Raw genomic sequence first — 26839 nt, forward strand, 5'->3', positions numbered from 1 at the left:
AAAGCCTCTTCAACCAGCACCATCATCTCCAAACAATAAGGCCTTGTTGGTGCGCGAGTTTCTCATTGCGGTGGCTTCTGTTGTTGCAGAGCACGGGTTCTAGGCGCACGGGCTTCAGTAGTTGTGGCTCGCGGGCTCTAGAGCACAGGTTCAGTAGTTGTGACGCACGGGCTTATTTGCTCCACGGCATGTGGCATCTTCCCGGACCAGGGCTCGAACCCGTGTCCCCTGCATTGGTGGGCGGATTCTTAACCACTGTGCCACCAGGGGAACCCAACAGTGGCTTTTTCATCTCATTTCAATCATCCATGTGGTACTGAATTCAAGAAAAGGGGAAACTCAACATTGCCCAAGAGCGGTCCCTCTAAATATAAATGTTTGCCTCAAGGCATTGCACTACTTTCAATACCCTCTTTTCCCATTCCTGGCCTTGCTATTCACTTCCTGTCCACCTCACAGGAGTTTCTGCCTCTCTCACTTCCTCCCCAACCCAAGTCTGACACTAACATTTTCTATAATTAGATTACTATTTAGATGTCTCCAGTTTTATTTTAGTTTTCTTCTCTCACCGCTTTTCCTTTCCCTCCCTGCTCTCTTTCTTCAGACTTAATCAGTCATTAAACATATACTGAGCATCTACTAAGTGCCAGCTTCAATCATGGAGTATAGAGAAACCCAGGAGTTAGTCCTGGTCCTGAAGCACTTATGATCTAACTGATGAGAAAAGGAGAAGCAGAGGTAGATCAAGATAACATGGCACTAGCTGGCATGGTCTTGTTGGTATAAACAAGAGGCTTAGTGGTTAGGACTTCACGTTTCAAGGGAGGGAGACTTCAACATGGGGCAGTGGATAGAATCTGGAACTACCAAGTCTTTTTGAGTGGCCATTAACTTAACACTTCCTATGTGCCAAGCAGTGTGCTGAGTGTTTTCTTTCAGTGTCTTATTTAATCCTTAACAACTCTTTGAAGTAGGTGTTTTTGTCATTCATGTTTTACTGATACATTCTTATCATTAAAGCTTCACAGGGGAAGCAGGAAGCAGGTCATGGATGGTTTTAAGTGGAAAGTGGTGGCGTTCCCTGCAGGGAGGTGGAAAGAACAAAGACTCAAGTCCCAGAGCGCATGATGTTCTCAGGGACTCAGGACCAGACTGGTTTGGCTGGAGCCTGAGGCCTGGGCAGGGCTGAGGGGTGAGAGAAATCCAGGAAACTGAGACTCTCAAGTGCAGGCTTAGGAGTTTGTACTTGATCCTGTGGGCTACAAGAATGACATTTCAAGGTGGTTTTATGTAGCATATGTTTTTTAACATCCACGAATTGCGAACTTTAAAAATAAGGGGTTTTTTGGTTGTTGTTTTGAACGGTAGTGTTTCTTACAGATCAAAAATCAAAATAATAAAGAAGGAAAGATACACATTGATATATTCTCACTCTGCCCTGACACCCCCCGCCCATTCTATAACCTGTATAGGTAACCTCTGAGTTGAATTTCTTATGTATCTTTGTGCAGATATGAACACATACAAATGTATAATTTTGTTCTCCTGACTTTTGCACTCCAAAGGTAGCATGCTAAATATACTATTTATACTCAATCTCTTTTTACAAGAGCATAGTATTCCCTGTGTGGATATACCACAGTTTTTTTTACCAATCCCCTAGTGATGGACACTTTGGCATTGTCCAGTCTTTTGCTACTACAGGTCATTCTGCAGTGAATGACCTTGTCCATATGTCACTTTGATAAATTCAGGTATACCCATAGGATAAATCCTTAGGATGGAATTGCTGGGTCAAAGGGTAAATACATATGTAATTTTGAAAACTATTGCCAAATTGCCCTCCACGGGGGTCAAACCAAGTAACGTTCCCACCAACAATGTACAAATGAGAGTGGCTGTTTCTCCAGAGCCCAGAAAACAAAGTGGGTAGTCAAATTTTTGTACTTTATCAAATTGATAGGTGAAAAAAATTGATGTCTCAGTGTAGCCTTAATATGTGTTCCTCTTAATTATGAGTGAGGTTGTGTATCTTTTCCCATATCAAGGGACATTTGCATTTCTTTGCCTGTGGACTGACTCTTCATGGTCATTTCCCATTTTTCTATTGTGTTGCTTACCTTTATCTTTATTGTCTTCTTTCAGCTCTTTATATATGAAGGAAATTAACCCTTTGTCTGGATTATGAATTGCAAATATTCTTCCTAGTTTGTCATTTGCCCTTTGAATTTGCTTGCTGTAGTTTTTACAACATACAAGTGTATTTTGTTGTTGTTGTTATAATTGAATTTATCATTTTTTATGTTATTGTTTTGATATTTTGAGAGAATGCCAAACCCTAACCTCTAGACAATCAAGGAGGTATTTTGAATCATATATAGAAAGACATTCTCTACTTTATGATAATAAAACATTCCCCCACGATTTCTTCTAGTAATTAAGTTTCACTTTTTACATTGAAGTTTTAACTTGGAGTTTACACTGGGAAAGCATAGGAGGTAGGATCCAACTTTATCTTTCCTAGGATGGCTACCCAGTAATTATTATCCCATTTATTAAGAAGTCAGCCGTACCCCCATTGTTGTGAGATGTCACCTTTTTTATATATAAATTCATGTATGTACTCAAGCTATTTCTGGACTTTCTGTTCTCATCCATTTGTCCATTTATTCATGTTCCAGGACCACCACACTGTTCTAATTATTGAGGTTTTACACTGTGGCATGATAATTAGTGGGGCTTTTCTCCTTTCACTAAAACAATGTGTTTAGATTATTCCAGGTGGATTGAAGAGGAAACTGACGGAAGATAGGCAGCCCCATTAGAATGCTTCTGCAGTGGTCCAAGGGCTGAGTGGACCAGAATGGTCAAAGAAACAGAAGCACCACCACTCTAAAGGAAGAATTATCAGGGCTTGGAAATGAAGTCTTAACAACGAGAGAGGAATGAGAAGTCAAAACGATGCCAAGATTTCTGGATTGGTAGCCCCAGCTCTTTTGGTTGCCTTGCTTCTGGAAGGCTCTGGAGCCTAGAAAGAGCCTTCCCTACCAGATCTTTCTCCAATCTCAACACTCCCTTCCAAGACTTGCCACATTGTAGGGTTTTATAAAACAGTCCCAAATTCACTTTTGCTTAAATGTTTACATTTTCCATTATAAACGTAAAACAATTACTGAAAATGTAGGAAAGAAAGAAAAAATTCACTCATAGTAGAATCTCCCACACAACTGTTTTTGATATGTTGGTGTATTTTTCCAGTCTTTTTTCTGGGCCAATGTAGTAGTAGTTGTTCTTGTGTAGTTTTAACAGCTTTATTGAGATATAATTAACACACTATAAAATACACTCATTTTAAGGCTAAAATTCAATGATATTATAGTAAATTTAGAGAGGTGCACAACCAGCACAACAAAACGTTCACTCCTGCCTTTTGGCAGTCAGTCCCCACACCGACCCCAAGCCCCAGCAAACATTCATCTGTTTTATTTCTCTATAGAAATAACATTTTCTGGAAATTTAACATGAGGGGAGTCATACAATATGTGTTTTTTGTGTTTAGCTTCTTTCACTTAGCATGTTTTGAAGTTCATCCATCTAGCAGCATACACCAGTACTTCATTCAGTTTTGTCTGCTAAATAGCATTCGACTGTATGGTTATACTACATTTTGTTTACTTATTCATCAGTTCGTGGACATTTGGATTGTTTCTACTTTGTGGCTATTATGAGTAGTGCCGCTACGAACATTCTCTTATAAGTCTTTGGATGGACATATGTTTTCATTTCTCTTGAATGGATACCTAGGATTGAATTTCTAGTATGATAATAGGTGTATGCTTAATTTTTAGAAGAAACTGCAAACTATTTACCAAAGTGGATTTACCATTTGTCACTCCCACCAACAATGTATGTGATTTCAGTTTCTCCACATTATCATCAAAAATTGGTATTGTCAGTCTTTTTTATTATAGTTATAGTGTGTAGTGGTTTCTCAATGTGATTTTAATTTGCATTTCCTGATGACTAATGATGTCAAGCATCTTTTCATGTGTTTATTAGCCCTTTGTATTTATTCTTTGGTGAAATGTTCCTTCAAATCTCTTGCCTATTTTTTGAGTTGTTTTTCTCCTCTTTATTGACTTGTAGAAATTCTTTATACATTCTGGACGTGAGTCCTTTATCAGATATAGGATTTGCAAATATTATCTCCCAGCCTGGGTCTCTCTCTTTTCATTTTCTTAGTGTTGCCTTCAAAGAGCAAATGTTTTTAATTTTGGTGAAGAAAATTAGACTTTATCAATTTTTTCTTTTATAGGTCATGTTTCTTAGTCACATCTAATAAATCTCCCAATAACACAAGGTCACAAAAATTTTCTACATGTCTTCTAGCAGTCTTTTAGTTATAGCTCTTTCACTTAGGTCTATGATCCATTTTGAAGTTGATTTCTGTTTATGGTATTGGGAAGGGCCTAAGTTCGTGTGTTTGCATTCAGCTATTCAATTATTCCAGCCTCACTTGTTAAAAAGACTATCCTTTCCACATTGAATTGCCTTTGCAGCTTTATCAAAAATTTCCATATATGTGTAAGTCAATTTCTGGGCTTTCTTTTCTGCTCAGTGAATCTAATTGTCTATCTTGACATCAATACCACACTATCTTTATTACTGTAGCTTTATAATAAATCTTGAAATCACATAGTGTTAACCCTCTAATTTTGTTCTTTCTGAAAGTTATTTTGGTTAGTCTGAGGTCCTTTGCATCCCATTTGTCAATTTCTATTAAAAATTATGCTGAGATTTTGATTAGGATTGCATTGAACGTATTGATTATTTTGGGAAGAACTGACATCTTAATATTGCGTCTTCCAACTTTGGAATGTAATATATCCCTCTGTTTATTTAGGTCTTTCATTTATGTCAGCAATGTTTTGCAGTTTTCAGTGTGAAAGTTTTTCACATCTTTTATCAGATTTGTCCCTATGTATTTCATATTTTAATGCTATTGTAAATGATGTTTCTAACTTCAATTTCTAATTGTTTGTCGCTAGTATTTAGAACTAACATGGTTGATTTTTGTACTTTGATCTTGTAACCTGACACGTGGATAAACTCATCTATAAATTCTAGTAGCTTTTTTAAATAGATTCCATTGGATTTCTACATAGATAATCATGTCATCTGTGAATAAAGATAATTTTACTTCTTCCTTTCCAATCTGGATGTCTTTTTTTTTTCTTTTTTATCTTATTGCACTGGCTACAATCTCCAGTAGACTCTTGAATAGAAATGGTTAGAGTGGACATACTTGTTTTCCTAATGTTAGGGGGAAAGCATTCTGTGGTTCACCATTAAGTATGATGCTAGCTAAAGGTTTTTTTAATAGATGCATTTTACCAGGTTGAAAAAACTCCCTTCTATTCGTAGTTTGCTGAGATTCTATCAGGAGTGAATATTGGGTTTTGTCAAATGTGTCTGTTAAGATAATCATATGGTTTTTCTTTTTTATTGCTTTAGTATGTTGAATTACATTGATTTTTGAAAGTTAAACCAAACTTGCATTCCTAAGATACACCCCACTTGGTCATGATGTATTATCCTTTTTTTATTATTTTGGATTTGATTTGATAAATTTTTGTTCAAGTTTTCCATTTATGTTCATGAAGCATATTGCTCTGTAGTTTTCTTTTCTTGTGATGTCTTTGTCTGGTTTTAGTATTAGGGTAATGATAGAAGTATTTTCTTTGATTTTTCTGCAAGTGTGTGTGTAGAATTATTTCTTCCTTAAATACTTGGTAGCATTCATCTGAGCCTGAAATTTTCTTTGGTGGCAGGTTTTCAACTACAAATTTATGTTTTTAATAAGCATTGGGGTATTTGGCTATGTATTCCTTCTGTGTGAGCTTTGGTAGTTTGTGTCTCTTAGGAATTTTCTCCATTTCGCTAAGTTGTTGAATTTATTGGCATAAAGGTGTTCACTAGATTTTTTTCCTTTATTATTCGTTTCATGTCTGCAGAATCAGTAGTAATATCACCTCTTTCATTTATGGTTTTATTTATTTCTCTCTTTATCTAGTTAAATTTACTACATCAATTTTATTGATTGTCTCAAAAAATTGGTTTTGGCTTCATTGATTTTTATCTATTGTTTTCTGTTTTCTATTTTATTGATTTCCATCCTGATCTTTTTTTCCTTCCTTTTGCTTACTTTGGGTTTCATTTGCTCTCCTTTTTCTAGTTTCTTAAGGTAGAAACTGGAGTTATTGATTTGAGATCTTCCTTTGTATTACTGGCATACAATGTTATAAATTTCTCCTAAGTACTGCTTTAATGGCATCCCAATAATTTTGATGCATTAGATTTTTCTTTTTTTAATTCGAGCAGCATGAAACTTCAAGCAAGCAGGGCGGTGGGCTTTCCCATTTGTTTTATACCAAGTTTACTACTTTCACTGAAAACTGCTGAACATGGGACTTTCACCCTCTTCTCTGAATCAACAGCCTCCTCCAGCAGTGAAGCTGCTGGATTTCACAACCAGCCACGCTCTGCCAGCTCTACTCTCCCGAGCTCACGAGGGAGGGGGGCAGCCTGGAACAAGAACACCCCAGACTCCTGTTGTTCTTAACAGAAGTTCAACAGTTTTTTTATGAATAAACATTTCTTAATGTGTCATTTGTATTTGACCAATTTTCAGAGCCAGCCCTGAAATGATTATTTTTGACAATTTTGTCCAGTTCAACATTATTTTTGGATGCGAGGATTTGCCAACCTCTTCACTCTGCCATGGCTGGAAACCCTACCAGTTGTTGTTGCTTTTAATGGAGTTATAGCCATGCTGTGCATACAATTTTATGTTCCAGAGATAGCTGTATTTTGTTGGGCTAAAGAGTTATCATACCTGCAAGGGCTATGGTTAAAATTAGTCCACTAATCCATTTTTTACGGAAACTTGTGAAAAATTAGCAGATGAACCTTATTCACCCAGCAAAAAACAGCAATCTAAGGAGTGGGACTTTGCAGGACAGAACAAGTCAGATGCCAAAGCCAGTGTTGACACTCAGGAATCTCCAGAGACTGATGTCTGTCAGGGTAATACTGAGGCACTTCTAGTTATTTTAGGATTTCAAAAAGCTCCAGGAAAAGTCACACCTTTACTTGTAACAAGGCTGCCCAGGCAAAAGAGAATGTCTAGTGGCTTTACTTTGGGCTGAATTCTCACACTTCAGCGAGGCTGTCTACAGCCTCTCATGTTGGCCAGAAGCTATGTTGGCTGTTATAAATGTTCACATTGTTAACAGTGAATAGACACACTCTTCGTTACATAATGAAAGCAGTTTGTTTTGCAGGCAAAGTGATCCCACACGTGGGGCACCTGGGGGTGAGTGAGGAGATTTTCAAAGGAGCTTTCAGTGGGAATGGCCAAAAAGCAGGAGCCATGTGGAAGACAGGAGGACCTGGGAGTCTGACTACATCCACTTCAGATGCTGCCCTGCCCTAAATCCTCGAACTCACCTCCTGCCACATCCCCAGCTCAGGACATCTGTTGGCTAGAGCAGCAATTCACCGCCTCACTCCCTGCCCTGCCCAGTCCCACCTTCTGGCTCTCTGCTAAGTGAGGGCCCCGTTCTGAACAGCACAGCATTCAGCCCCTGAGAAGGGGCGTGGGAAAGACAGGCGAGGCCATGGGCAGCCATGCCTGGGAAACAGAGGGTGCGTACCATCAGGAAGACACTCCACCCAGTGGGCCAGTGGGCTTGGCCCAGTGGGCCAAACCACAACATGAGGACCTGGGATAGGGCGGAGGGGGAAATGAGCAGTGGGTTCTCAGCATGCTGGATGTGCCCTGGAAACGGTGAGGTGACCTCTAAGACGCTGTCCAGCATGCAGCCTGCAGGGCTGACCAGTCCATGCAGGATTCACCCAGGGGGGAAGAGGGAGGGTCTGGAGAAGGGTGTGTGAGGACAGGGATTGAGTCTGGATGCTAGAGATTTCAGACTTAGTACGGGGGCTGAGAAATCGGAAAGGAGCCTCCTGGCCCTGGGTACTCCCTTTGTTGGTGCCTAATCTCTTTCTCTTTCCACACCCCCACCCTCATTAAACCAGATTCTGCTTTCAGGAGGCTCTCATAATCGCAGTTCACAGCAGCGTTTGCTATGGGAGATGTTACATGGAGCAGTGGCCTTCTAGAAGGGGATTAGACCCAAGTCCTCCTGGACAGGCTGGGAACACTGTTCCTGGAGGGGGTGGATGATTAAAGGGGGTTGTCAGGTAGAGGGGTTTGTATTACTTAATTAAAGCTCCAGTTTCTGGGTTCTGTATTTGGGGAGGCGGGGAGGAAGGGACTGTTGTCAGCAACCTGATCTCAGGTGACTTGGAGGTGCTGGGGTTTGTAGCTTGACAAATAGTGGGGGGGGGAAACCCATTTTTAAGCCTCAAAATCTCACCTGCCCTTTTTTAAAAAGCCCTCGGGACCTGGGTTAGCGAATATGCAGGGAGCCAGCGGCTGTTTCAGAAACCCTAGCCTGTGGATATCCAGTTCCCATCTCTACATCTCTCCCGTGCTGGTGAGGGGAGGGCTGCTGTAGCCACAGCCTGTGCCGCAGTGTGCAGATGCTGCCTTGTGTGGCGCCCTCTGGTGGCCGCGAGCTGTGTATGCATCTGGTTCTTTCCATAGAGGTGATTTCCACCTTCTCTGTGCAGGTCCAGAGGGACGCCTGGGAATGGGAGCAGATTTCAAAACCAAGACAAGAGAGCTTAGGCCAGGCTGTTACTATGTGCTTCCTATACCCACGCACACACATATGGTCATATGGTAAATGCAGGTATTATCATTCATTCATTTATTCATTCATTTATTCCCCCAATATGTGTCAGGCATCTCCTAGGAGGTCATGTGTAAGCTGAGATGCCATAAAGAGAGCAAGTCATGAGTATGTTTGGGAGACAAGTCTTCCAAGCCCTGCTGCGGGGATGTACTTGCTGGGCTTGAGGATGGGCAAGGAGGCAGCTGGTCCAGCCAAATGAACGTAGGAGGGTGGTTGGAAATGAGGTCAGAAAGGTATCCAGGGCACAGATGGTTCAGAGCTTTCCAGGCCACAGAAAGGCTGTGGGTTTAGTTCGAAGGGTGGTGAACACCATTGGATTTGGAACAAAGGCATGACACAACCTGATTTCTGTTTCTAAAACATCACTCTGGCTTCTGCATGAGGCGAGGGTAGGAGCGGGGAGAACTGTTGCGAGCCCAGGTGAGAGATGAGAGTGTCTGGTACCTGGATTGTTCTTGGAGGAGACAAGACAAAAGATTCAGAGTACACTGAAGGCAGAGACAATAAATAGGAGTTGCTGATGGGTTAGTCAAAGGCTGTCTCCAGGGACTGTGGCCTGAGCAATTGGGTGAGGAGTGGTGCTACCTAAAGACATGGCGGAGGGTCAGGCTTGGGAGTTAGGTGACAAAAAGGAGAATTCCATTGGAAGTGCCAAGTTGGCGCTGCCTATTAGAAGTCTAAGTAACGATGTAAGGTACGCCTGAGCATCCTTTTCCTTCTCTCCTTATGTTTCTTTCGTAACCCTCCTGGGTCTCTTTCTCATCAGAGGCCCATGCCTCCTCCCTCTTACTTCCCAAAAGGAAAGCCCTCCCAGGGCAGTAATTCCAAACAGAAAGAACAGAGGGTGTCAGTGATCTTCCAGGGCGGAGCCTCAACTGAACGGAAAAGCCAGGGAGGAGGTTGGGATTCTGGGTTCCTCGGACTTTCCAAAGAAGGGTTAGAAGAGGAGAAAAAACCTTTCATCACAAGCTAACAGGTTGCTCTCCATGTGGCTGGACCCATCCTACTGTGGAGTGTGGGATCCTGTGATCCCAGCAGGGAGCGGCGGGACCCTGCCTCCCAGGGTGGAGTCCTAAGCCCTCCCTGTGCCTCCTTTCCTACAGCCACCCAGCACGGGGAGCTAGGCTCCCATGGCATCTTTGTACCCATCACCCGCCTTCTGCAAGTCTGTGGCCCCCCTGTGGTCAGTGAGCACCAAGAGTGGGCGGCCACCACTTCTCCCCCCACCCCCGTACTGCCTCCCCTATCCTCTGCCAGCCCAGGTCTTTCCTACTTGAAAACCCTGCTCAGAACTCTCCCCGTCTGGATACTAGTCCCAACTCTATATTACAATCCACACTTCCAAACGGATGAATGGGAAGAAAGATAAGGCTATTTTCAATAAAACTCTAGTGAGACTTTACCAGGTCTTTTTTTAAGTAACATTTTTAGCTCTACAGATGCCACTAATAAATTATTTCTTCCTGCCTGAAATAGAAGTCGTGACCCTGATGTGGTACAAATATTGACCCTGAATGGAGGCCTAGTGCTATCAGACTCTGCCATGTCCTGTGCTTGTGTGGCAAGTATGAGGCCATGGGACTCAGATGGGGTGTGAAGTCCTGTCAACGGAGGACGTTGTAAGTGTGTTTGTGCGGCCCTGGCCCAGATGTAGCTGTGTGGGTCAAGGCACTTGGACCCTCCTCCTGACCCTCCGACCACAGCTCTGCTGACTCCTTCCCCTCCTCTCCCTTCCTTTCCCCATAGTGTGGGTGTTCTAGAGACTTCTCTTTTCATTCCATCTATGCTGCCATCCAGGAGGATCACATTCTTCCCTATGGCTTCAAATACCCCTCCACGATGATAACTCTCAACTCTCCATCCCCAGTCCCCGGCCCCTCTCCTGAGCATCAGGCCAGCATTGCCGTCTGCCTAGCTGACAACGGACAGGCGTGTCACAGCAGTCCCACAAACTTCCACATCTGCCAGAACGGCCCACCCTGGGAGCTCCATCCCCCAGCATATAGGTGAGCTCACACGCACAGGCGCCACGCACACAGCACCCTCTGAGTCCCCTGCTCGGCCCAAGGCTCCCCTCCCTCTCCCATCCTACTGACCACTGAATCCTATTGGCTCCCTGCGATGGCTCCCTGTTGGTGCTTCCTCTTTGCTGCCATCCTCACTGCTTCAACCCTTCATCCCTTGTCATGTCTCACCTGGAGAAGCAACCTTCTCCTTTCTGGTTTCCTGCCTCTGTTCTCAGATCATCCATTCCATGCTTTCACTACAAAGTACATTACATTCCTAAGTTATCTTCCTAAAACCTAGGTTGGCTCCTGTCACACACCGACACAAAACCCTCAGGGGTTCCCTTTTGCCTACAGGACAAAATAAATCAACTCCTCAGAATGACATTCTAGGCCTGTCCCAGTCTTTCTCAATGATCCTTCCTGTCTTGCCATGTCTTTCCATGCTGCCTGACCTGGAATTCCTGGGACAGGTGAGATTTCTTCTGTGCTCTGTCCCTGTTGTCCCCTGACCCTGGAATTCACTCATTCACTTAGGCACTCATTTCACAATTATGTATTGAGTACCCACAGTGTTCCAGGCACTGGGAATAAGGAAATATAGAAAAATCCTCAAAATCCCTCCTCATGGAATTTATATTCTAGTAGTAGGGGAATAAGACAATGAACAAATAAGTACATAGCAAATTGACATGTTGAGATAAATGCTGTGAAGAGAAATACAGCATGATTAGGTGCAAAGCGGTGGAGGTTGCTGTTTGAGATGGGCTGTCCTGGAGAGCCTTTCTGCAGCGAGTGGATGGATGTACGAAGTAGGGGGTGAGGTACACAGATTTCCCAGGCAGAAAGCCCCAACTCTTGCCTCAACACCTCTTTCAGGCTTTTGGAAATTCTCCTTAAAGACACCTCTCAGATCCCCCATCTTTTATGAAGGCTTTCCTTTTCGTATGCCCTTTTGTACTTTATTCCTGAATTGAAGCTAGTTCATTCTGCCTTGGGTTAGAGTCAATTGCTGACTACTCTGCTGCCCTCTCCAGCTCTAGAGAAGGATCTATTATTCAACTAATATTTGTTGAGTGGCTCTTAAGTGCCAAGCTCCAGGTGCCCCCAGGCTGCTTGGCTTGTGCCCAGCTGAGGGCTGGGCTTGTGAGTCAGACCGCAGTTCAGCTCCTGACTCTTGCACCTGGTCACTGGCTACGTGGCCATTGGCAAGTCACTCAACCTCACTAAGCTTCAATCTCTGTATTTGTAGAACAGGAATGAAAATAGTACCCACCCCTGTTAGGTCTTATCTGTATCACAGAAGCCTGGAGAGAAGAGTTTCCATTGAACCCTCATTCCCAGGTTCTATTCTGTTTTTCTTAGGAACCATGCCACCTTCTTTACCATTTAACTCTGGGGTCCCACTTTTCTTAGAGGAAGAACTTCTGCTTAGTCCCCGGAAGTTCATGGACCTCAGACAGGGTGCAGCTGGAAGAGAAGGGAAGGGTATGCAGTCCATTGTGAAGTGACTTCCAGCCCCTCCACTGCTGTCCCAGAGACCCCACTGTGCTGACCTGGCAACAACTATGACCTTGCCTGTGACCAGATGAATGTAGGGGGAGGGCCAGCTGGCAGCTGCCTCCACAACCCCTCTTCACCCCAGAAAGGGAGGCCCGGGGGAGGGGCTGCAGACACCCCTGCCTCTTCAAGTGCACGGCCAAGCTGGCTTGGGGATCTACAGCTTAACGCAGCAGATTCTAAGGGCCAGAGATCAGAGAAGAAAGCAAGTCCTTTGGGGTGTGCAGGACTCTTATAGGACATCTCTGCCTAGACCCAGAGACCCGTGGACAGCCCAGCACCACACCCTCAAGGCAGGAAGAAGCTCAGAGTTTTCTCTTTCTGAGTGGCTGGGTCCTCTCCCTCTTCGCCCATCCGGTTTTGGCTTCCCCGGGCACCTCTCCGCACCTCACCCATATCGCCACTGGGTGGCACTGTTGGATGATCCTGGAATTTCAGGAGACAGGCAGGCAAGCCGAGATTGCGCTGGGAGTGTTGGGAGGGGTAGGAGGACAGGGTTCTGACGCCCTGTCCCCTCATCTAGTTATTCCTGGCGCCCCTAGGCCCTTGTTCATTCATAGATTGCCTTCCGTTCACTTTCCCAGGTGCATCTTGTCTCTGCAACACCAGGAAAGTTGCCAAGATGGCTCAATCCTCTATCTTCCCTTTCTCTCCCCTTCTTCAAAGACAGGTCAGAAAGTATGAACCATCCAGAACCCCAGATCTGAGTTCCCTGGACAAGGCCCTGCTGCCTCTCCAGACCAGAACTCATTCCATTCAACAAACACGGATTTGCTAGCCGATATTTTCCTATCCAATCTTTCACCTACCTAATTCTACTTCCTCAGCATTCTGGGGAAGGCCCTTCCTAAGTGGTGTGTGGCCCACAATCCGGCCCCTACCCTGTTCGTAAAGGTCTCCTTTGGGTCCCTTAGTCAGTCAAATGTCCCACAGAGTCCATCATTTTCCCCCATATCTAACTGAACCCTCACACTGCAGTTTAAACCCTCTTTCTCTCCATAGGTGCTCAGAATTGAAGACTCCCTGAGTTCCCCTACTTGTAATGACCCATCTTGGACTCAGAGAACATTATTAAGATGATCTGAGCATCAGGTTTGCACTGTTTTGAATTACTTCAGGATTCGTTTCAAAGTGATTTGGCAGCTCCAAAATTCCTTCCTCCCTTTTTAAACAGGCGGTGAGATGTGATGGGGGAACTGCTGACTTGGGGATCAATGAGGCCTGGGCCCGAATCCTAGCTCTGCCACTTACTAGAGCCACGTGACCTTGAGCAGGTCCACACAACCTCTCTGAGCTTCTATGTTCTCTCAGTAGAATAGTTATAATCAGCTCACTTAGAATACTAATGGAGCATAAATGAGACATGTCTATTTGTCTGTATGGGGCTCCCATTCCTTAGCTGGGGCAGAGTCGAAGAACAAGTCATAGAACAAGAAGAGGCCATGTACATCATGTAGTCAAGCTTTCCCATTTTACAGAGGAAGCAGCTGAGGCCCAGCGAGGGGAAATGACTTCCTCAAGGTCACATGCCCCAAGGTGGCAGAGCTGGGGCTGGAACTGCCAAGCCGACTGTCTTTCCATGATATCAAGTTGCTTCCGGTTTGTCTGCTTTATTCCCCTTCTCTATGGACTAAAGGCAGTAAAGAGGAGAGAAGAAGGATGTAGGGGTTATAGTAACAATCAGGCCCCGGGCTGTGGACACTAAGGAGACAGTGTGTGCTAGGCTGCATTCGTGGGGCCAGAGCAGTGACTGTTCCCCCACCTCTGGGCTGTTTGGGCCACACCTGGGCCAAAGCTCTCTCCGGTGGGGACCTCTCATGAGGCATACTTAATGGGTAATTTTCAGAGAATGGCAGGGTGATGCAAAGCCTTAATCCATGGCATTTTAGGAAGAGGTGAGGGCCCAGGGATGATGACCTCAAAGAACAGAGGCCTTGGGGCTCCTGGTCACTTTCTTCAACTTTGTGAAGTGCAGATGTTTGCCGGAGAGGGGGGTACAGAACTGTTACTTTATGGCCACGAGTGGAATGAAGACCCCTGCGTGAAGTCTTCAGGAAGGAAGATTCCAGGTCAACGAAAGGCCATCAAAAAGTCAGCTCTGTCCAAAATTGGAATGGCCCACGGTGAGAGGGACTAAGCACCGTCCCTGAAAGCATGCATGGGGAAGCGGGAGGAAAGTGGGTCAGAGTCCTTAGGAATCCTTGAAAAGCTTAAAGCGCAGAGTGACAGGTGGACAAGATCAAGTCCGGCCCATAGGATGCCTGCATACTCGAGCTATGAAAACAGCACAGCAGAATAGTTAAGACCATGAATTCTGGAGCCTGAATTCAAATCCTGACTCTTGCCTGGACTAGCAGTCTGACCTTGAGCAAGTTGTCTAACCTCTCTGTGAAACAGGGAGCCACATCCCTCCAGGCAATCATCCTCCCCCCTCTGCCATCCTCTGGGAGATGCTCTGCCCCCTGGCAGTGGCTGGTGTAAGGCCGGCCCTCCTTCTTGACCCCTCTAGGCCTAAGGCAAGAGTCAGGAACAGCCCCAGCCTGGTCCTGTGGTGACTCAGGGTTCTTCAGAAGCAGGGGCCTTCCAGAGGTACCAAGTCTGGGGGCTGAAAGACAGGGGGAGATGGTTAAGCTGTGGGGTGCCACGGAGCCCATGCACCTGCCGGTGTTCACTAGTTCACACACACGGCTGGGCCAGATGCTCTGTGCTCGGCCTGGACCAAACACAGGGATGCAGGCAGAAGACATGCGCCCCTGCCTTCAGGATGCCCCCTGCCCAGTGGAAGACAACATAGGAACAGAGACAGACTCAGGAACTCAATGTGATAACCTGTGTCCCAGAAAGAGTTCAGGCATTGCCTTAGAGGGTGGGGACCAGGGAAAAGGTCCAGAAAGGCTTCGTGGAGGATGGGACATGAGTTGAATGTTAGAAAAGTAGTCATTGGGGTGATGTGGGGGCAGGGTGTTCTGTGTTGGGAGCCTGGAACCATCTGGAAGCTCATATTTCTTTAGCCCTTCCTGCAGGTGAGGTACTGAGATAAACACCCTGTGCACATTCTCTCATTTGATCCTTGGAGCGAGAATTAGGCATGATTATTCCCATTTTACAGACTGGAACTCAGAGAGGAAAAATACCCCACCTGAGGCCACATGAGTGGCAAACAGCAGAGCCAGGACTCAATCCCAGGCCTATCTGACTTTAGGTCTTTAGTTAATCTGTGTGTTTTAAGCCAATTTGAGCCTTCAAGATAATTTAATTTGATGCCAATATAGACTTCTGGGATGGGGGACAAAGGGAGGGCAGGGGAACATCAGATCATGAAGGGCTTTGCTTGCCTTTTAGGTCACGCAGTTTAGGGAGCCAAAGAGGAGTTAAGAAGTAAGTGACATGATTGGATTTGTGCTTTAGGAGGATAACCATGACACCCGTGGGGGGAGAAGAGAGGGGGGAGCTAGTCTAAAGGCAGGGGACCAGGAAAGGCTGCCGTGGCCCAGACCATGCCTGCAGGTGGCTTAAACCAGGGTAGCAGGAGAGGGAGGGGGAGTTAGAGAACAGTGAACAGATGCCAAGGCCAAGTGATTAATTGGCTGCAGGTGGGGGAAGCAAAGAGCACTGATAAGGACTCCCAGGTTTCTAGCTTGGGCAACAGGGTAAAAGGTGTCCACTCCCAACAAGGAGAAGGAGAGGGAGAAGCAGGCCTGTGAAGCGGGGCTGATGAGCCTGCAGCTGTGGAGACAGGCCTGGACTGAAGACAGAGCCACCAGGGAGCCAGCCTTGAACAGCACCAGGGAGCAACCTTGCTCCGGACCTTGATCTGACCCGGGCCAGCTGGCTCACGGGATTGAGCTGCTTTCCTCTGTGAGCCACCGGGACTCGGTACAGATGGCAGCCATATGCGGTGCCGGCTGGAGAATGTGCATTGTCCCTCTTACAGACGGGCTGTCAGGGCATTCAGAGTTGCCTCTCCCGACATCCAGGCCACGCTGGGCAGCCCGAGGGAGCCACCCTGGCCACAGAAAGAGTCCTGCGTCAGAAGAGCCCAGAGACGCTGTGGTTGAGGGGGAACACTGCCAGCACGCTCAGAAGCCAAACTTCCTCCACGGGCAGCTAAAGTCATAGGTGGTCCAGGGGATGTGGCCTAGAACACAGAAGGCGTCTGCTCTCACAGCTCATCATAAACTTCTCCCACTTTTCCGTTCCTAATAGAGAAGACCATGGTGACTGTGCTGAGAGGATGGTCTGCTGGCGGCTAACGCTTAGTGTTTGCTAGGGCACAGGCACTGTTCTAAGTGCTTTACATTCCAGTCACTCAATAGAAATATGAGGTGAGGACCCAAGTCACAGAGCCAAAAGGTGCCAGGCCTGGGATCAGGCCCTGGACCTGCCAGCACCAACAGCTGTGCTTCAACCACTGGGCTATTCTGCCTTTGGGTGTTAACAGCAGGGGCCTGATTGTGAGACAACCAGCATAGTGCCTGACACAGGGGAGTGGCTCCAAAAGGTGAGGGAAGGCCCACCCCCGTCAACCATTCCTTAATGTACTCTTCTATTTGGCCAAGATTTGCAGGACAGTGGGATGAGTGCATAGCAGCTAATTCAGGACAGGAACCAAAGCCCAGGCCTCCATACAGGAGTTCCTTGGAGGCAGCAGGAGTTAATCTCGGAAGGCTTCCTGTAGGAGGCAGCCCTTGACCACCTTAGGAGACGTGTAGGAGGTAGTTCTCAGATAAGTAGGGGACTGCAATTATGCTCACTGTACTTCCGGGGGAAGTCCTCAGACGTCAGGCATGATGCACGCCGGCAGGGCACAGTCACGACAGCAGTGACGACAATCACAAGAACAGTGGACTCTTCCACATGGATCAGGCTTTTGGCTTTTCCAAGTGTGTCCACACATATTCTTCTCTTTGATCCTAACAAATGAGATTGTAACACACACTAACAGTGAATGTTAGTTTCCTTCCTTCCTTCCTCCCTCTTTCTCTTTAAACCCTATGAAACAAAGGGGGTGGGGGCGGGAAATGTTATCCTTCCTATTTTACGAGTAAACTGTGGCACAGAAAGGTCAAGTGAGTGGCCTTGGGTCACACAGCTCTGCATGCTAAGACTACAGCCCTGGTCCGATGCTCTGTGCTGAATATCCTTTGGCCAGGGTGAGGGATGCTGAGCCCTGGGTTTTGCAGATGAGAGAAGAATCACTAGAGCTGCTCCAGCAAAGGGCATAGGGCAGAGCCTTCAGGTCCTGAATCGTATGCACCACAGCCCCGACTCCCTCCGTGTGAAGAGTTCATCACCATCACCACCAACCCGCCTCTAAAACAGACCTCCTGTTGGGTTGGGCAACCTCCACAGGACATGCTGATATGCCCTGAGGCTCTGCAAGTTCTGCTGGATTGAATCCACATTCCTGAGACCAGGAATCCACATTCCTGAGACCAGGAAGTGAGCCCAGAGGCCTGCCACTCTGCTAACAGTGGAAGCAAGCAGCAGAATGGAATGGTGATTTGTGGAATCAGACAGTCCAGTTCCATCCTAGCCTCACCACTTACTGGCTAAATTACCCTGGACAGCGGCCTGCCTTCTCTGATCTTCAGCATCTGCATTTGTAAAATGGAGATAATGGCACCTTTCCCACTGGCTGGTGGCAAGGATTAAATCAAATGGTCTATGGAGAGCTGTCAGCCCAGTGCCTGGGCTCACATTCCATGCTTCCCTGCCCTGCTTCTGGTGGGCTAGCGGGGGCTGTGCTGCCACAGTGGGTCGTGGGCTAACCCTCCCAACAGCCTGTGAAGTATCCCCATTTTACAGCAAACATCAGCAGAGGTGGCAGTCATGCAAGGAGGGAGAGCTGGTCCTCTGGGAGTGACCCCTCTAGAGGCCCCCATGTTCATAAATTGTGGTGGAAAAAACTAAGCCCCTCTCTCCTGTCCCTGTGGTGCTTGGGTGGGGATGGGGGTCGGTGTGGGCATGGACGCACCGTCATAAACTCCTCCCTTCAATGGCTGTAGCCCTGGAGCGCAGGAACTGACACCTTCCCTGTGCTGGGCGGGGGCCAGTCACTCGCTGTGACGGTCACCAGTCTTTCCCTCTGCTGAAAGCAGGACCTGGCTCCCAAGCAGAAAACTGGACTGAAGGGGCAGGGAGTGGTCTTTGGGGTTTGACCTGCTCCAGGGAGGGCATCAAGGGGCACTCCAGCTGATCTTTCATGGCCAAAAATGGGAAATGGTGACCTTAAACACCTAGGTTAAGCTAGCTGGCTGTCCACTCCATACCTCATTTAATCCTTACCCCTCACCCCCCGCGAAGTCATTTTGCTGTCCTATAGACAGATCAGAAACTAAGGCTCAGAGTTGAAATAACTTGCTCAAGTTCACACAGCTAGCAAGTGTCAGGGGTAAGAATTGGGCCCCATTCTTTTTCTCACACAGCATTACCAAACCAAGTGACACCTTTCAGAGCGGGAGCCACAGAGGTAAAGCCCTGAACAACTGTTATGCTTCTTTTAAAAATTTCCTTCTTTGGTTAATTTCTTTCCTTCTCTGGTTAATTTCTTTTTGGCTGTTGTTCACACTTAGATCAGGCTTTAAAGGGGAGCGGTAGGATGACATAGCCCTGAGGCCAATCAGATGGAAGGAGGGTCAGAGGAAAATCCCAGAGAAGGAAAGGAAATTTAAGGGCTGCCCATTCTACCTGAGCGGGGACTGTGAGGGTTACAGGTGTGTCAAGACCTCATTCAAGTCCCAGAGCCACCACTCGGTGGCCTTGGGCAGGTTGCTTCATCTCTTTGCCTCAGCTTCCTTTTCTCTGCGATGGTGCTGATGTAGAAATCACCTCCTCGAGCTGTGAGGATTACACGTCCCACTGGGCTAGAGGTGCTTGGCACAGTGTCTGACACATGTTAAGCATATGTCACCAATGAGCGCAATTATTAATTCTCCCTTGAGAACTTTTCTCTGTCCACGGCTTTCATTTCAACAGAGGAGGGCCAAGAAAATATATAGACATGATGAAATGGATGAGACTGTTGTGCTTTAATTGACAGAAAGACCTTATGTGACAAGAAGGAGGAAGAGAGCCCTGCGGGCTGGTCGGGGGAAGCCTCTAGAAGGAGTGTGAAGCAGAGTTCTGGAGGATGGTTTGGTGGAGGAGGTGGGAATGGCTGAGACCTCAAGGAAAGTGAGGGGTGGGCAGACTGAGAAGCAGAGAGAACCTGGTGACTGGGCACTTAGAGAAATAGCCAAAAGCTAAGCAGGAAGCTGGGAGTTAGGAGGGGAGTTTCCTAGGGAAGCAGAGTGGAGAAACCAACATTTGTGGAGTGTCTGCTGGGGTCTAAACTCTTTGCATAAACAGTTTAACCCTCACAACAGCCTGTGAAGTATCCTCATTTTGCAGATGAGGAAACTGAGGTCCAGAGACATGAATGAACTTCCCTAGGACCTGGCAGGGATTTAACTCCCAGCCTGGCTGGTTCCAAAATACCCAGGCCACACTCAGGTTGGGACACTGCCAGTCCAGCTTCTATGAGGCCCTAAACCAAACCAGTCCTGCTTGGTAGTCATCTGTCATTCCCAGAGCTTACTGAGGTCACTGTCCCCCTGCAGCTCTGGTTAGGCCCCCAGTCTTAAACCATACCTTGAATACTACCTTGATGAAACACTTGAATCCCACACACCTGGACCCTGTGGGCTCTCAGAGCTTCCATCAGGAGCTACAGGCCTAAAGAGGAGGGTTCTCTGAGCAAGGAGGGCCCAGCAGCAGCCTCCCTGGTACTAGAGGTCCTCTGTGCACAGGGCTCCGTGTCTGCTGCAGTTTGAGCTCAAGGAACCGCTGTTTGGAACAGCAATTCAGACAGGAGACCAGAACTGGCAGGGGCTTGGGACTGTCATGGGGCTCCCAAGAGCACCCTGGGTCCTCTCAGATCCACCATCTGAGCAGAGGGCAGACTGGGCTTCCCACACATTCTTCCAAAAGCAAAGGGCATCTTCCATCACCCACCCCGGTGTGCCGTGCCGTGAGCTGCATTCCCAATTCCAGAGCCCCGTGGGCCAGCTGGCTTTGTGAGGTCTGTGAGGGGCCCATTTTGTGAGGAGCTGGCGCTTTCCTGGGGCAGCTGCACGTCCCCCAGCCTTCCCTGCCCCGGCTCTGCGGGAGGGAGTCCAGAGAGCCAGCGCTGCAGTTCTGCCGGTTCCTGCGGCTAGTCCCGGTGGGGGCGAACACAGCAGCGAGTTTCTGCCTCACTGCGGCCCGCACCTGCTGCATTCCCCTCTGCGAAGCCAAAGCTTTGGCTGGGTAAGAGGTGGGTGGGAGGCAGAGGTGGAGGAGGGGGCGAGGCGGCGCTAGAGGGCAAGGAGGGGGTCTGCAGATTCTGTCTGGCAGCATCATAAGAATAGCAACACATTTCCCACGGGGCTGCATCCCTTCTCGGGCCTGGGAGAGCTGCTTCTGATTGTTTCCTCCTTGGCTACTTCGTACTGTTGGCAGGAGTCTCTCATGACCGCTCCTCAACTTCTGCCCCCGGTTCCCCGGCCCTGGCAGCACCCAGCTCAGCCCTCCACGAGGTTCTGGTTAGTAAGCTGAGCTCTGCCAAGGGATGGGGTGCTTTCCTCGCGGGGAGGGGGGCCGAGGCCCCGGGGCCCCACTGAGAGGACAGCCCGGTGGCGGCGGCGGGCGGCGCGCCTCGCCGGCTCGGGCCCCCGCCGGCCCCTTTAATTCGAGTTCGCTGGCGGCCAGGTGCGGCGCTGCGTGGCGCGGTGCGGCTGCGGGCGGCGGCCGGGCTCTCCTTACGCGCCGCCGGCGGGACTGCAGAGCCGGCTCCCGGCTGGCCGCCCGCACCTCGCCGCCGCCGCCCGCCGCCGCCGCGGTTCCGCCGGCGCTTGCGGTCACCCAGAAACATGGAGGCTCCGGGTGCCCATCGGGAAGGGTAAATGGGTGTCGGGGCGCTCGGCTTGGCGTGCTGCCTCCCCCTGCCTGGGCTGCGGCGCCCAGAGGGGCTGCGGGGCACCGGGCGGCGCAACCGGCAGCGCGGCGGGCTCGGGCTGAGTCCGGGGCGGGCGAGTCTGTGCCGACCATGGCTGCCGGGGCGGGCGAGGGGGGCTGGCGTCCAGCTGAAGGAGAGAACACGGAACGGTCTCGGGGACCCTCCGGGCAATGCGGGGCGCGGGGCGGGGGGCGCAGAGAGGAGCTGGGGGGTGATGGGAAGTGCAGTGACAGCAGAACCATGTCTGGTAAATAGCGCCGGTTGGTAGGACCCATATCACTTGCGACGGCCGGGCAGCGTTCCCCCCTCCGGCTCGGAATGAAAACGGCTTTTCGGCAGAGAAGGGCTTTTCCGCCTCCCTGGGGCCGTGGGCTGCCGGGGTGACCCCGCTCTTAGGAGGGAGGAAGCCAAGATCTGGGGCAGCACCCTACTCCCCACCCCCAGAGTTTAGGTTCCAGTGTTTTCCGAAGATCGAGCCTAGGAGCTCCCTCGGATCCTAGGGGCAAAACAGCTGGGCTGCACTCGGGCCCGCCGCTAGAGCCCCCTCCGGATCGGGCAGGAGGGGGTTAAGGTGGCGCTGACTGCCGCGGACAGCTGGTGGGTCTGATCCACTCGCGCGGAGCGCGCCCGGCGGAGTCCCGGCCGGAGCCCGGGGCGATGGGGAGAGGCCCCGGACCCCTCCCCGCCCTGGGGCCGGCAGGATTGGGCCGGCAGGGGGCCAGCCCGGAAGCCGGCTTCCTCCAGGTTCCCCCCTCTCGCTGCTGCCAAGCCTGGAAGCCAGGCTGACTGAGCCTTGGTTCTGCGCTCACTGCCGAGGAGACGACGTGAGGGATTTTCTCTTGGGGAGAAATCGGTGGTCGAGCGCCTGCCCAGTTCAAATGCCACCGCGCCCGGAGGGAGGCCTGCAGTTTAGGGATCCCTGAGGGAGAGTAAGTCCTGGGACCAAGCCAGCCAGCTTTTGGAGATCGACCTTTCTGTGTGAGGAGTCTCCCTAAATGAGCTCTGAAGGAGTGTGTGTGTTGGGGGACCAGAGTGGGGCGGAGCCGTTCTTCTTCCAGGACTCTGCAGAGGTCAGAGCTGGAAGTCAGGCTGCGGCGTAGGAAGCCCTCCCCTTGGGAGATGCTGTGTCCTGACCTGGGGGTGGGAGGCTTTGCCCAGAGTCCCTCCTGATGGCTGCAGAGGACCAATGGGGCATCTGGCTCAGCCCGGGGAGGCCCCTGGATGAGACAGGCCCAGCCAAGTCTGAAGGCTTGTTCCCTGGGAGAACATACTTCCAACTGATGTAAGCCTGCCCAGAGGAGGCTGGGAGGCTGGGAGCCTGAGGGATAGTTCTCAGGTGTGACACCAGAATGCAAGGTGGGCATGGAAGAGAAGCTGCCAGCGCCCTCCTAAATCTTGGCACCAGCTGCCCAAAAGCCCTGATTCCACCTTGTTTTTTCCAGGCAACGTCACACCTCCTGAGGACAGCCAGGAGGACTCTGGCTTTTGCTGAGCACTGCATCTTGCCTCCTTCCTTTCAAAGGCTCCAGACCCAATCTCGGCTGTCCTCGAGTCCTGCGTGCCCTTGACCAGGCATCCTACTGCTCTCCAGCCCAGCCCAGCCCTGGAGCTCACCTCCAGGACCTGGAGCCTACTGTCCTGCCCAGAATGACTCACCATTATTTCTAGCTCAAGTGAGAAGACGTGATGGGGAATCAGGCTGCCTGTTTGTGTATCTAGGATTCCTGCAGCATCGGATCAGTTCTGCAAGGAAGAGAGCTGCAGATTCCTGCCTTGCCAGGTAAATCCATCTATTATTTAATAACAGCCATGTGTAGAGTCATTGGGGTGTAGGCAATGAGAGAGACCCAGGCCCAAGGTCCACCACTGCAAATACCTCCCAGGGTGCAGGTATCTTCAAGACGTTAGTTCACTGCCTGGGAGAAGGTTCCCGTCCAGCCTCTGGTATGGGGCTGTGCTCCGTGAAGCCTGTGCAGTGCAGAGGGACCTGTACCAGCCACCTGCCCCCAGTGCAGGGCATTCCAGAGCTTTCTTGAGAGACCGCCACCTGTTCCCCTCTCATCCCCAGCCAGGCCACGAGGTGAACATAAATCTTACTTTTTTGTGGTGGTGGTCATATTTTTGAGCTTCTTGGCTGAGAGATGAGAGAGAAAAAGCAGCAACCCAGGTTGAGTTGCCAATGCTGAGTGGTCTTATGTCCTTAACCGCCTCTGTCTTTCAGCCAAGCGGGGCTATCTCTCTGGCTCTCAGAGAGACCTGGGGGCTCCCCTGCAGGAGCGCAGGCCGATGCTGCTGTGTTTCCTGGGGCCGTAAGCAGCACCCTGAGCTCCCTGCCGCCAGGCAGCTAGAAGGCGTAGCGAGAGGCGCTTCTCTTGGTTCCAATTATGACAGTGGCCACCGGAGACCCAGTGGATGAGGCCGCTGCCCTCCCTGGGCACCCGCAGGACACCTATGACCCAGAAGCAGACCACGAATGCTGTGAGAGGGTGGTGATCAACATCTCAGGGCTGCGGTTTGAGACCCAGCTAAAGACCTTAGCCCAGTTTCCAGAGACCCTCTTAGGGGACCCAAAGAAACGGATGAGATACTTTGACCCTCTCCGGAATGAGTACTTTTTCGATCGGAACCGCCCAAGCTTTGATGCCATTTTGTACTACTACCAGTCTGGGGGCCGGTTGAGGCGACCCGTGAATGTGCCCTTAGATATATTCTCTGAAGAAATTCGGTTTTATGAGCTGGGAGAAGAAGCAATGGAGATGTTTCGGGAAGATGAAGGCTACATCAAAGAGGAAGAGCGTCCTTTACCCGAAAATGAATTCCAGAGACAGGTGTGGCTTCTCTTTGAATACCCAGAGAGCTCAGGGCCTGCCAGGATTATAGCTATTGTATCTGTCATGGTGATCTTGATCTCCATTGTCAGCTTCTGCCTGGAGACATTGCCCATATTCCGGGATGAGAATGAAGACATGCATGGCAGTGGAGTGACCTTCCATACCTATTCCAATAGCACCATCGGGTACCAGCAGTCCACTTCCTTCACCGACCCTTTCTTCATTGTAGAGACCCTCTGCATCATCTGGTTCTCCTTTGAGTTCTTGGTGAGGTTCTTTGCCTGTCCCAGCAAAGCTGGCTTCTTCACCAACATCATGAACATCATTGACATTGTAGCCATCATCCCCTACTTTATCACCCTGGGAACAGAGCTGGCTGAGAAGCCAGAAGATGCTCAGCAGGGCCAGCAGGCCATGTCACTGGCCATCCTTCGAGTCATCCGGTTGGTAAGAGTCTTTAGGATTTTCAAGTTGTCCAGGCACTCCAAAGGTCTTCAGATTCTAGGCCAGACCCTCAAAGCCAGCATGAGAGAATTGGGCCTCCTGATTTTCTTCCTCTTCATCGGGGTCATCCTTTTCTCTAGTGCTGTCTATTTCGCAGAGGCCGATGAGCGAGAGTCCCAATTCCCCAGCATCCCAGATGCCTTCTGGTGGGCAGTCGTCTCCATGACAACTGTAGGCTATGGAGACATGGTTCCAACTACTATTGGGGGAAAGATCGTGGGTTCCCTATGTGCAATTGCAGGTGTGTTAACCATTGCCTTACCTGTCCCCGTCATAGTGTCCAATTTCAACTACTTCTACCACCGGGAGACAGAGGGAGAGGAACAGGCCCAGTACTTGCAAGTGACAAGCTGTCCAAAGATCCCATCCTCCCCTGACCTAAAGAAAAGTAGAAGTGCCTCTACCATTAGTAAGTCTGACTACATGGAGATCCAGGAGGGGGTAAACAACAGTAACGAGGACTTTAGAGAGGAAAACTTGAAAACAGCCAACTGCACTTTGGCTAATACAAACTATGTGAATATTACCAAAATGTTAACTGATGTCTGATTGAACCCTATTAACATACTCACAGCTCAATGGAACTAATGCAGATATTGCATAATAGCCTGCATTGTAGTCAGTGTGTTCTACAGTGTGTATCTGGTTCTGCATGGAAAGCAATAGTCGTGCAAGTGACTTTTGATCTTTTGATTTTTGATTTAGAACACAGAATATGTATCCATGGCTTTCATGCAAATCTTCATCACCGGCTTAGGGGTTTCCAAAGATGGGAGTCACTTATGGAAGCCAGGATTTCAGAAGGACACATTGAGGCCACCTCATAGCAAATACAGAACCCACCACATCAGTGTCACCTTTTCTTCCTAATGAAATGCACACGGCATCTTGGAGATGCAGTTCCCCCCACCACCCCACTTGAGCTTACCTCCCCCTTCACAGAGGAAAACCACGGTAGCTTAGCTTTAAAGTTCTGGTAATTATTCGAAAGGTCTTTCCCATTTTTGCATTGAAAAGAACACACAGTGCTGTGTGTTGGAATTACTTTCTGTGTCACAGGCTGGGGGTTTGTGAATTGCAGTTGCCAAGCAGACGCTCCGGAGGCTTGTGTTTCATAACGGAAAATACTGCATTTGGTTTTTTCTCTGCAGTGTCGATGTGAGGGAAGCCCAGGGGAGGGACAGTTAGGATGACCGAATGTGAGTTGTCAAGTTTCACATTTGCTCCCTTAGCCCTACGGGGAGAAGCTAACAAACCAAGGGACCTCTCAGCTTCAGATTTCACCATTTTTGCAGGCTTCAGGGTCACAAAAACATATCTGATTTCTTCGTTACACTGGAGGTTGCAGGCATCTGCTTTCCTAGTGCTGGGGCCCAGCTACACTGACACTGCAGTGAAATTTACCAGTGATGCGATAGAGCTGCATGGGTGTTTGTTGCATGAATCTCAATATTTAACACACAGGAGATAACCTATTTTCTTAGTAGCCTACACAGTATTCATATTTAGAGTATTAATAGCCTAGGAATGGCATTGAACGAGGGTTGTTTTTTTTTTTTTCCCCATCAGAATACAAAAGCCCTCAATCAGGAGGAAAAAAATAGACTGTTTGGAGTGGGGAACCAAAACTTCTGGCCCTCCAGCCCACCCCATCCCTGTTCTTCCAAATGGGGGCACACAGCTCTGCAAAGCCAGGAGAGTGAGCGGGGAAAGCAGTGTCTAAACACCTCACGTGACTGCACCTTAGGAATTAACCTAGTCATGGGCATGACTGTACAGCTGACTGGGGCATCTCGTCCTGAGGAAAGGCGGATCTGTGGATCCAGTGTATATAAATATGTATCGAGAATCTCTTTCACGAATTCCTCTACCTAGCTAGCTATAGAAAAAATTGCAGTTGAACCTTGTATAAGCTTATGCAATATTTCTGACACAGGGCAATATATGCATGTGTTTGACTATGTGCACTAGAGTGTATATATATATATATATACACACATATATATATTTATATATACATATATATACATACATACGTGTGTATATGTATATATGCATACATACATATATAGTCATTCTCTGGAGTTCAGGTTCAGGAGCAAATCCACTGCTTGGTGGGTTGGTTGTCTCAGAGGCCTA

At 48.7% G+C, this 26839-nt stretch overlaps 1 protein-coding gene across 5 annotated transcripts; it reads left to right on the forward strand.

Moving 5' to 3' along the window:
- Positions 1–20655: 20655 nt before the first annotated feature.
- Positions 20656–26293, forward strand: KCNA2 (potassium voltage-gated channel subfamily A member 2). 5 transcript variants are annotated; one of them, XM_028489027.1, is made up of 4 exons: positions 21209–21308; positions 22808–23145; positions 23587–24643; positions 24978–25143. In XM_028489027.1, the coding sequence occupies exons 3-4, from the start codon at positions 23750–23752 to the stop codon at positions 25044–25046; spliced, it is 963 nt and encodes a 320-aa protein (XP_028344828.1). In that variant the 5' UTR covers positions 21209–21308; positions 22808–23145; positions 23587–23749; the 3' UTR covers positions 25047–25143. The 5 variants fall into 5 exon arrangements, with proteins under 5 accessions (XP_028344825.1, XP_028344827.1, XP_028344828.1 ...); XM_028489024.1 differs by lacking the exon at positions 21209–21308 and adding an exon at positions 20656–20677 and having other exon boundaries at positions 23587–26293; XM_028489026.1 differs by lacking the exon at positions 21209–21308 and adding an exon at positions 21100–21118 and having other exon boundaries at positions 23587–26293.
- The last annotated feature ends 546 nt before the right edge of the window (positions 26294–26839 follow it).

The sequence above is a fragment of the Physeter macrocephalus genome, chromosome 4, assembly GCF_002837175.3.
Source record: "Physeter macrocephalus isolate SW-GA chromosome 4, ASM283717v5, whole genome shotgun sequence".
Lineage (NCBI taxonomy): Eukaryota > Metazoa > Chordata > Mammalia > Artiodactyla > Physeteridae > Physeter > Physeter macrocephalus.